Source organism: Physeter macrocephalus, chromosome 10 (genome assembly GCF_002837175.3).
Source record: "Physeter macrocephalus isolate SW-GA chromosome 10, ASM283717v5, whole genome shotgun sequence".
NCBI lineage: Eukaryota > Metazoa > Chordata > Mammalia > Artiodactyla > Physeteridae > Physeter > Physeter macrocephalus.
Window position 1 is genome coordinate 51,222,818 of NC_041223.1, and position 12,057 is coordinate 51,234,874.

The following is a 12,057-nucleotide window of genomic DNA, read 5'->3' on the forward strand; positions in this document are numbered from 1 at the left end:
CTGCGCGTCCGGAGCCTGTGCTCCGCAACGGGAGAGGCCGCGGCAGTGAGAGGTCCGCGTACAGCAAAAAAAAAAAAAAAAAACAAAAAAAAACTTTCAAAAGCTCTAGCACCAATCCCAAAGTCCTTGGTCCGACCACCAAAGCAATCTGGTGACTGGCAGTCTGACTCCCCCTAAACGATCTCCTTCCCACGACACTGTACCTCCCAGGGGTTTTCTCGATATATACAAACCACAAGTACACTCCCATGAACTTTTCCATCTCTACATTCATGGTGCTTCCCCAATCCACAATCTCATTGCCAAGGCCTGCCTTTTTTTTCTTTTTTTTTTGTGGTATGCGGGCCTCCATCTGCTGCGGCCTCTCCCGTCGCGGGGCACAGGCTCCGGACGCGCAGGCCCAGCGGCCATGGCCCACGGGCCCAGCCGCTCCGCGGCATGCGGGATCCTCCCAGACCTGCTGCGGCCTCTCCCGTCGCGGAGCACAGGCTCCGGACGCGCAGGCCCAGCGGCCATGGCCCACGGGCCCAGCCGCTCCGCGGCATGCGGGATCCTCCCAGACCGGGGTGCGAACCTGGTTCCCCTGCATCGGCAGGCGGACGTGCAACCACTGCGCCACCAGGGAAGCCCCAAGGCCTGCTTTTTGACGGAGGCCAGGCCAAGTTCAACTTTTCCTGTGAGACTGCACCATCCTCCCCACCTGTCAGGGATTCTGCTCCTTCTCTCCGGTAAGAATGATACTACCTGTATCACTCCTAGGCACATAGCGTTTTCTTCCTTGTTATTTGTCTGTAATCATAGTAGATCTGCATTCCTGTTTGTATTTTAACTACGTGGAATGCATAGGTAATTATAATCTATCTGTTGGATGCATAGATAATTGTAATCTTATAATTCATACATAGCTTTCTACAAATTGGTACAGCATAAGTTTAATAATATGTATCTTAATTTTTTTAAAAAAAGGATACTTGACTGCCCACAGAACCCATGAATAATATACAGCAGCCAGTCACGATGGACAGTATTTTTAATTATATCCAGAAGTTCGCCGTTCCACACATACTTCATATAAGGCTCACTACAGATCCCAAATACACCTGAAAAATAAGAGTTGGTATCAGAAAGATAAGGAAATGGTTGACATTCGTTTTTAAGTTCTTAAACTTTTGTTTTTAATTTCAAAATGCCTGATTAATATCATTGCTGTTGTCAGTAGACATAACTCATCTCATTGTCCAGAACACTGTGCTGATTCTGTACAAAGTTAAAGAAAACACACATTTTCTGATTTGTGAGTTTTTAACCTAAGAGAGAAGAAAACAGCTGGGAAATTAAGGAGATGTGTACAAATACATGAATGAGGCCGAGAGTCAGCAAGGACAGCAGCTGGGAGCGTGGCTCTGGTGTCAGAGCGCCTGGGTCCAAATCCGAGCTCTGCCTCATCAGCAGGGTGACAGGTGTGACCAAGAGGGTTACTTACTCCCAGGGCCCCCGTTTCCTCAGTTGTGCCTGTATCATGGGATTGTTATAAAGATGAGATAAGTTGATAATGCACATAAAGTGCTCAGAACAAGTCGGGTGTCTTACTGATACTTCCATAAGTGGTAGTTGTTATTATATCAAACTTTTTCTATACAACAAAACTAATTTCATCAAGCATGATTTCAGGATATCCAAATAAATTTATTAAACATCAATGAGTTTTACAAAACTTACATAAAGTACAAAATAAGAAACAAGTATATTTAAAAGATAATGGCTTAAAAGATTGTTAACAGTTCTGGATAGAGGCAGTCAATACTCTTTTTCTTCTCAAAACATGTATGTTAAGAGTGTTTATATACTATGACAAACACTTTGGTTTTATTCATAAAAACTAAGCCTTCTCTACCCCTTCAATGACATTACACTGAGCACGAATAATGGAGTCCTGTCTTTGTCACTTACCAGCTCTGTGACCTTTGGCAAGTTACTTAACATCTCAGAACCTCAATTTTCTAAACTGTGAAATGATGGTACTACTCACCGCAGAGATATTATTCAGATTAAAAAAATAATATATGCAAAGTGACTAACATGCTGCCTGACACATTACAGATTCTTAAAAAAATGTATTATTTTCCTTTTCTACCTACCCCGATACCTATTACCCTCACCCTCCTCACCCTCTCTTTCCTATCAGTTTTCCCCTGTGTAGTAGGAGAACAACGCACCCCTCTCCTACAGAAAAGATGTCTATGTCCTAATCACCAAAACCTGTGAATATGTTATGTTACAATGGCAAGAAGGAATTAAAGTTGCAGATGGAATTAAGGTTGCTAATCAGATGACCTTAAGATGGGGAGACTATTCTGGATTGTCCAAGTGGGCCCAATGTAATCACAGGTCATTGTAAGTGAAAGGGGGAAACAGGAGTGTGTGTCAGAGTGATGTAATGTGGGAAAACCCTTGGCCGGCCATTGCTGGCTTTGAAGATGAAAAGGGCAAGAAAATGGATTTTTCCCTAGGGTCTCAAGAAAGGAATGCAGCCTTGCTGACACTCTAACTTTAGTCCACTGAGACCTCTTCTGGACTTCTGACTTCCATAAGGTAGTAAATTTGTATAGTTTTAAGTCACTGAGTTTGTGGTAATTTCTTATAGCAGCTATAGAAACCTAATACACAGTTATTCATATCTATCAAGTAGAACTGCTTGACAGATAGAAAAAAATTAAGTAGCTTTCAGAGGCTTAATTCAGATCCCAGAACAGATATTCAAATTCAGATGTGAGATGAGACATAGTGCAAATTTAGTAATATTTTTAGCTCTTCTATTACTAAGTATGATATTTAGAAGAAATGATGTGACAAATATTCAGGCACACATTATTTTACCCTCCACCTGTCTCTAGTGGCACAGGTTACAATCCAGATGTCTGAACCATGGCAGGTTTACGTGATCTAGATGTTTTGGGGTAGGGAGGGTGCACTGGGTTTGGCCTTAGCTCAAGAGATATTCAATCTAATAAACTAACAAGAGTCAAGGCAATAACAGAGATGGCATTCAGTCTAAGTAACAGTCTAAGTCTTCTTAGAGTGGACCAGAACCTTTGGCAAAATGCTAACAGGGTACAGCCTCTTTCTGTGTGTCCTGTAAGGACAAACCTTCTGGAACTTACATTCTACCTCTGCACTCACATCTCCATCACTATATAGAAGTCGCACTGAGGAAGGCACCCAAAGACACTACTGACATTTTATGTTTCCATAGTAAGCCCAATTCAGCTAAACTGTCTTAAGTTTGAAGCAATTCCTTCACAACATTAACTCTAGCAATATCTCTGGCTTTAGATTTCTAGACCAACCCCCAAATCTAGGGATAAAGGTACCAATTCTATTCTGTGACTGGTTAGTCCCAGATGTCCAGGGTCACCCTAGACTAGTCACACACAGGTCCTGCAGTAATCCCACAATGGTCCTGACAGAAGCAGGGCTTGTGAGGGACCAGAGGGGCAAGCTGAGACCAATCAAAGTCAGAACAGCCTCTGACCTATTGCAATGGCTCCTCTAGACATTGGCCTTGTGATCTTAATCTCTAGGCCTCAGTTTCCTACTTAGCCTTTATTTCTTTCAAAGTAGCATTATACCTACTGAGCAGAGTTTTTATGAGGATTAGAGATATGACATACAAATGTCTAGGATGCAATAGGCAAGCCATGGTAACTGTTTTCTAAAACTCAACCCATACACAATTGGTCTCTTTGAAGAAAAATAAGGTGGTGGTGTGTATTCGCCAACATTTTAAAAGAAAATTCTCCATTCAGAGACTAAACTGAATGTATTCCATAAAAGGTGCATGAAATTTTGCTAGAAAACATCAGTATACAATTTTCTGGCTTGCCCACAAATGAAATTCATTTGGTGATGCATGATCTCTATAAAAATGAATTGGTCAAGTTCATATACCTGAAACAACCTGATATAAGGACAAAGAGCAAAGAGGAAAGGAGAAATATGAGGGAAATGTGAGTGAATTTAATGAGATGCTGTTTCACAGATGCCACATTAACATATATTGGATGTGCTGAAAACCACCTACCGCTTCCACCCTGTGTAATTAACCCTTCATCTTCAAAGATGTCGAAACTCTCCTGGCGAGTCTGGGTCGTTTCTGACTTTAACATCTCCAGGGGCATACGCAAGACAGTGAGATTATATTGAAGTGAGTGGGACAAATCATAGCTGTAACTGAGAAAAGAACTAAAAATTAATAAGAATTAGAAAAGCAAAACATATTTCATAGTCTTGGCTCCCAGAAGGACTTAAAACCTATGAACTAAACTACTTAGCACCTGTTAGTTTCCTTGGAAGCAATGCTGTACAAATAAGCACATTAAAACACAGTAAACCATGAATATAATTGGAAATTTAAAAATCACTGCATGACTTAGGCATTTGTATAACTAGAAATATACAATACAATGCAATCTTAAGAAAGAAGGACAAAGTTGGAGGCATCAAACTTCCTGATTTCAAACCTTACTGACAAGCTATTGCATTCAAAACAGTGTGTTACTGGGGCTTCCCTGGTGGTACAGTGGTTGAGAGTCCACCTGCTGATGCAGGCGACAGGGGTTCATGCCCCGGTCCGGGAAGATCCCACATGCCACGGAGCGGCTAGGCCCGTGAGCCATGGCCGCTGAGCCTGCGCGTCCGGAGCCTGTGCGCCGCAACGGGAGAGGCCACGGCAGTGGCCCGCGTACCGCAAAAAAACAAAACAAAAAACAGTGTGTTACTGACATAAAAAAGACACCTAGACCAATGGAATAGAAATGAGAGCCCAGAAATAAACCCACTCTTATATAGTCAACTAATATTTGACAAGGGAGCCAAAAAGACTAATGGAGAAACAATAGTCTCTTCAATAAATGGTGCTGGGAAAACTGGACAACCACCAGCAGAAGAATGAAATTGGACCCCTGTATTACACCACTCACAAAAAATTAACTCAAAATGGATTAAAGCCTTAAATGTAAGAACCAAAACTATAAAACTATTAAAAGAAAACATAGGAGAAAATTTCCTTGACACTGTTCTTGACAAAGATGTTTTTTGGATATGACACCAAAAGAGCAAGCAACAAAAGCAAAAATAAACAAACTAAAAAGCTTCAAACTAAAAAGCTTCTGCACAGAAAAAGAGAGTCAGCAAAATAAAAAGGCAACTTATGGAAGAAAATATCTGCAAACCATCTCACTATTAAGGGGTTAACAGCCAAAATACATAAGTAACTCATGCAACTCAACAGCAAACATACAAATAATCCAATTTTTAAATGGGCAAAAGACTTGAACAGACATTTTTCCAAAGAAGACATACAAATGGGCAACAAGTGCATGAAAAGTTGCTTAACATCACAGTAGAGAAATGCAAATCAAAACCGCAATGAGATATTACCTCATACCTATTAGAATGGCTATTATAAAACAAAGCAACAGTAAGGGTTGGCAAGGATGTAGAGAAAAGAGAACCTTTTGCACTGCTGGTGGGAATGTAAATTGGTGCAGCCACTATGGAAAACAGAATGGAGGTTCCTCAAAAAATTAAAAATAGGGCTTCCCTGGTGGCTCAGTGGTTGGGAATCCGCCTGCCAATGCTGGGGACACGGGTTCAAGCCCTGGTCCAGGAAGATCCCATATGCCGTGGAGCAACTAAGCCCATGTGCCACAACTACTGAGCCTGCACTCTAGAGCCCGCGAACCACAACTGCTGAGCCCCGTGCCACAACTACTGAAGCCTGCGCGCCTAGAGCCCATGCTCTGTAACAAGAGAAGCCACCACAATGAGAAGCCCGCGCACCGCAACGAAGAGTAGCCCCCGCTCGCGGCAACCAGAGAAAAGGCCGCACACAGCAATGAAGACCCAACGCAGCCAAAAACAATAAATAAATAAAATTAAATAAATAAATTTAAAAAAAATTTTAAATAGACTACCATATGATCCAGCAATCCCATTTCTGGGTACATATCCAAAGGAAATGAGATCACTATCTCAAAGAGATATCTGCTCTCCCACGCCCACTGCAGAATTAATGACAAAAGCCAAGACATGGAAACAACCTGAGTCCATTAACAGATGAATGGATAAAGAAAACGTGGCATATATAAATAATGGGGTATCATTTGGCCATAAAAAAGGAAATCTTGCCTTTTGCAACAACATGGATGGACCTGGAGGGCATTATGCTGAGTGAAATAAGTTAGACAAAGACAAAGACTATGTTCTCACTTACATGTGGAATCTTAAAAAGCTGAACTTATAGAACGAGAGAGTAGAATAGTAGTTGCCAGTGGCAGAGGGAGGAATGGAGAAATGTTGGTCAAAGGGTACAAACTCTTAGCCATAAGATAAATAAGATCTGGATATCCAATGTACAGAGCATGGTAACTATAATTAACAATACTGAATTATATACTTGAAATTTGTTAAGGGAGTAAATCTTAAATGTTATCACTACACGCATACACACACACACACGCACACAATCACAACTGTGTGATGGGATGAAGGTGTTAACTAACCTTATTGTGGTAATCATTTTGTAATATATACATGTATCTATATGTGTATCAATCATCACATTGTACAACTTAAACTTTATGTCAATAATACCTCAATAAAGCTGGGGGGTGGAGAGAAGCTGGGCTTTTACTTTTAACTATCAATTCTTCCTGCTTTATTCTAGCTGAATCATAACAATGCAGTATAAGCTTTTCAGAAGTCTATAACCTCTTATTTTTACTTATGGAATGACTTGTTCAGAACTCAGTATGGGGATGCAGACAAAGTTGAAAACTGTGAAGCAGGAGAAGACCATTTCTAACAGTACCACTGAGCTTCAGTAATAACTCACAGAGACTATAATTAAGCAATAAAGGCTGAAAAGCAAATGATGGAAACAAATACAACGGAAATATACTTTCAATAAACATTGGTGGAAGCAAAAATTATTTCTTTAGGGGCTCTTCACTATACTATTGCTAAATTAATTAACTGTCTTCGGTTTCACATCAATGAAGACATAATACACTCTACACAGTAGACAAGTTTTTCTTTATTTCATAAAGAAATGGTTAACTATATTAACAGTTTAAAGATAAATTTAAAATAATGCAAAGTACCCCAAAAGTATGTAACACCAATAGCTACAACACTCTGGGTCCTCTTCTAATCCCATGACTCAAGTCCTTATTGCTATATGCTATTTTATGTTCTACTTTTTAGTTTGGACATTATAGCTGATAGAAAGTTATTAGGATACATGGAAAATTCTATTTACCTGGCCTACATATTGGTCACAACATCAGTGGTATAATATTTTATCATGATGCTCTGCTATAATTTGCTTGCTTATTTTTCAATTATCGATATTTGGGTTGTCCCTGTGTTGGTTGGTTTGCCTGTTTGGGCCATGATAAATAGAGAAGCTATTAATGTCCCTTTACAAATAAGGATTAATATTTTCTCTCCTGATTTATTACCTTCAGGCATATTTTCATATATACTTAATGCTACGTTCCTCTCCAGGAAAATTAGTAATTTACAATGCCAATAGCGGTATGTTGGTATTTCAACAGTTCTTCCTATTTTGAATTTATTTTTACCTAATTTTGCTAGATTGTTAAATTGAAAACTGTGAAACTGTTACAACTCTGTATATAGATTGAATGCAGATTTCATTTTTGTAGTTCAAAACTAAAAAATAAGAATATTTCCTTAAAATCCTAATGAAGATGATTTTTATAGTGAGAATAATTACAATTTATCCATTCAAAATTTCAAATATCAGATTTTTAAAAGGAGGAAATACTTGTATTTGTACTATTTTAGATGAAAAAATTTGGCTATTTAAAAAAAAAGAATAACTGAAGTACTACTGATTCTGTTTTTACCCTATGGAAAATTATATAAACATTTAAGAGACTGATAAGAGCAAAGCAAAATTCAGCTCAAACATACCTAAAGTAAAAATTGCTGGACAGGTCCACATTTTGAAATATTCGTAGATACCTAAAAAAAAATGATGACTGTAGTTAACAACCTGATGACTATAGTTACCACTGCTATATGATATACATGAAAGTTAAGAGAGTAGATCCTGAGTCCTCATAACAAGGAAAGAAATTTTCTTCTTTTTTTTTTCTTTTTCTTTTTATTGTATCTATATGAGATGACAGATGCTAACTAAACCTACTGCGGTAATCATTTCACAATATATTATATCTAAGTCAAACCATTATGCTGAACACCTTAAACCAACACAGCGATGTATATCAATTTTACCTCAATAAAACTGGGGGGAAAAAATGACAAAAAAAACCCCAAAGCATATTGCATTCACACAACACCATTATTTGTTCATAGCTTAACATATACACATATATACATTTATATTTGTAACTACACTCATTGAAACTGAGAAATTCAATCCATAACTGGAGAAGAGATTTCATCTGGAGCAATTTCTAATTTTCCTGATCATCACTTGAGACCCTTAACTTTAGTTTGACCATTTCCTCATCACTGATTATGCCAAAGAGGGAAAGTCATGCCCTTACATACAAAGGGTGCTTAGACTTTGGGCAAGACGGAAGTAAATACTGTTCTTGTTTTCACAATATGCTTTGAGGTTGGAGAGAGTGGAGGAACAAAAACAAGCACAAATGTTTGTGGGTCACCAAAATTTTAAGCTGAAAAAAAAAGTGCAGAATAAAATGTCCACGTATCTACCACTTAATAAATGATTAATAAATGTTAACACTTTTTCATATTCATTTCAACCTTTTAAAGACACTGATCACAAATGGGTATTGAATTTGTCATATATATATATATATATATATGAAAAAATATATATAAATATAAATACACACACACACACATATTTTTTGGCCACGCCGTGCGGCTTGCGGGATCTTAGTTCCCCAACCAGGGATCGAACCTGTGCCCTCGGCAGTGAAAGCACGGAGTCCTAACCACCAGACAGCCAGGGAATTCCCTCAAATATATTTTCTACATATAGTAAGATAATCATAATTTTTCCCAACAATATTTTAACATGGTGAATTGCTCTAGAAAATTTTATAATGTTGATACAACCACACATTAGAGGGGTAACCTCTACTTATCATTTTGTATGAAATGTTTTACAGTACTTTATTTCCTAATATCATACCAAACATTTTTACTTAAATGCATTATTGGATTACATAGTTTTGTAAGTATGGTAAAAGTTTACCTATCCAGTAATAGTATAAGTCCACCTATAACAAGCTATTAATATAATTGTATCTTATTCTGGATTATTCCATTTACTATACAATATTAATCACAAGATAAGTTCACTCTTTAAAGATAGTCATATCACTATACAGAAGAACGTAATTTGTTTTACTATTGTCAGCTAAAGAATCGTAAAGATGAGGCTTATAAATAATATAAACCTCTTCAATTTTTCCCCATCCCTTGGATTTATATGCACTGGCCTGATTCACTTTTTAAAATTAATTTATTTTTTATTGAAGTATTGTTGATTTACAATGTTTCAAGTGTACAGCAAAGTGATTCAGTTATATATATATATACACACACATATATGTATATATATACTCTTTCAGATTCTTTTCCATTATAGGTTACTACAAGATATTGAATATAGTTCCCTGTGCTATACAGTAGGTCCTTGTTTTTTTATCTATTTTATATATAGTAGTGTGTATCTGTTAATCCCAAATTCCTAATTTATCACCCCCCTTCCCCTCTGGTAACCAAAAATTTGTTTCTTATGTCTGTGAGTCTATTTCGGTCTTGTAAATAAGTTCATTTGTATCATTTTTTTAGATTCCTCTCTGGTTCACTTTTATTCAATATACTATGCCTGCCTATAAGCTACAAGAGACATAATTTTTTTCAGTTAGTATAAGACAAAAGTCCACTCTATCCGGTAAACTCTATTTACCCTTGTGTAAACAAATTATTTTTTAAATACTCCACTTCCAAATACCAAAGACAATGTCACAAAGGTCCAGAAAACCATTATCTAAGAGGGTCTTAAACAAGAGAGCCACATCACCTTTAAATTCCGGTTCATGTATCTAGAACAACACTATGAAAGTACTGAGTGTAATTAAAATCTAAACTGTTACCTTCCCTAAAAACTTATAAGCATGCCTAACTTTGTTCCATTTTAACCTTTATAATATTAAAATAAACCAATTCTAGTCTTTTCTCTATCATTTTATTAATTTATTAATAGCCTTTCCCCACATGCCCAAGGTTCCAGTAATTTCCCCCCAAAACTTTTTAAAGGTTTCAAATCCATAGAAAAATTGGGGGAAAAAATAGTGTAACAGCAGTATATCCTTCACCTGCATTCACTGTTGAACATTTCTCGTTATACATTTATACACACATACACTCTCTCTTTAAATACACATGTACATTTTATTTTTCTAAACCATTTACAGTAAGTAGCAGACATGATGAAACCTCAGTCCTAAATATTTTATTATATATCTATTATGAACAAGGACAATCTCCTGAGTAACCACAATATCATTATACACCCCAAATTTAATACTGATCCAATATCCCCTAGTATATAGTCCATATACAAACCATTCCAGTAGAGTCCTTTATAGCTGTGTGTGTGTGTGCGCGCACACGTGTACATGAGCATACACGCACATGTTTTAATCCAGGATCTAACAGAAATTCAAGTGTTGCACTTTGTCATGTCTATTCTAAACTCTAGAACAACTCTCTGGCTCTTCCTGTGTTGCACGACATTGACATTTTTGAAGGGTCCAGGCCAGTGTCTTACAGAAAGTCCCACAATATAGATTTATCTGATTATTTCCTCATGCTTAGATTCAAGTTAAATATTTTTAGTAAGAAAACTACACAGGTAGTGGGTGTCCTTCCCATTGCTTCATGTTAAGAGGCAAATAATGTCAGTTTTGTCTCATTATTGGTGATGCTAAGTTTGATCATTTGGTAAGTATGTTTGTCATTTTTTTCTCTTTGTAAATAATATAGTTATGGAGTATGGTATGTTGAGACTAAGTAAATATCTGTTCCTCAACAATAACCTCCCACCTAATGGTTTTAGGAGCCATTGTTGATTCTTGCCCAAATCAATTGTTTTAATGAAGGGTTTTTAATAGCCCTTGAACAAAAGCTGTAGCATTCTGAGCCAGTATTTTACATTTTAACATAACATTTATAATCTTTTGACTATGTTTTATTTTCTAATTGGTCTACCAGGTAAAAAAATAGCAGTTACCACCAGTACATACCTAGCTTCATCAGGATGAGTAATCCGTACAGAATCATTGGGTATATAGATCATATTTGTATCTTCAATCTTATATATTGCATGACCTCCAATATCTGCCATCTTCCTCCTTTTGGTTATTAACACAATATAATAGCCTTCTAAAAACCTGACAAAACCTACACAACAAAAAAAGAAAGATAAATAAATACATTTCTTAAACTTAGTAATGCTTTTAGATACATGTTTAAAAGGCAAAAGATTTTTGACACATTTCCTACTTTATTATTTCTATGATTTACAGCCATACAAATTTTCGGTTGTCTTAGAATTATTCTCTAGAAATATTTATCTCACTTAAAAATATTGCTCTAAACAACCTGATTAAAGAAAGACCATATGTATTAATGTTCAGTAGCACTAAGTTCTCAGCAACACACTAGTTACCACACAATCTTGGTTAAAAATGTTCTGGCTCCCAGAGCTTTTGCTTTGGGAGTTAAAACTAACTCTCTTGTCGGTTGTGGGGAGAGGGAGGGGAACACTTCTGAACCGGTTACGTGAGGAGCTCAGCAGAGCCTCTCCCCAGTGAAACAACCACAACTGGTAAAAATTATAAAAACAAAACAAAACATTGAAAGTTTCTGGAAATTCTCCAGAATGGAGATACAATGGCATACAGCAAATGGAGAAATTTGTGTGTGTGTGTGTGTGTGTGTGTGTGTGTGTGTGTGTGTGTG

General features: G+C 37.1%; 1 protein-coding gene across 5 annotated transcripts in view; it reads right to left on the reverse strand.

Moving 5' to 3' along the window:
• The window catches only part of FIG4 (FIG4 phosphoinositide 5-phosphatase), a 129,412-nt gene that overhangs the window by 86,049 nt on the left and 31,306 nt on the right, over nt 1-12,057 (reverse strand). For all 5 annotated transcript variants that reach the window (XR_008618380.1, XM_007104747.4, XM_028494556.2 and 2 more), the window contains 4 exons: nt 11,340-11,496; nt 8,002-8,052; nt 4,082-4,230; nt 972-1,100 (listed from right to left, as the gene is read on the reverse strand). Coding sequence is in view for 4 of the 5 variants with exons in the window: in XM_007104747.4 (XP_007104809.1) it covers nt 972-1,100; nt 4,082-4,230; nt 8,002-8,052; nt 11,340-11,496 (486 nt within the window). In the remaining variant the exon portion in view is untranslated. The remainder of the gene's footprint in view (nt 1-971; nt 1,101-4,081; nt 4,231-8,001; nt 8,053-11,339; nt 11,497-12,057) is intronic.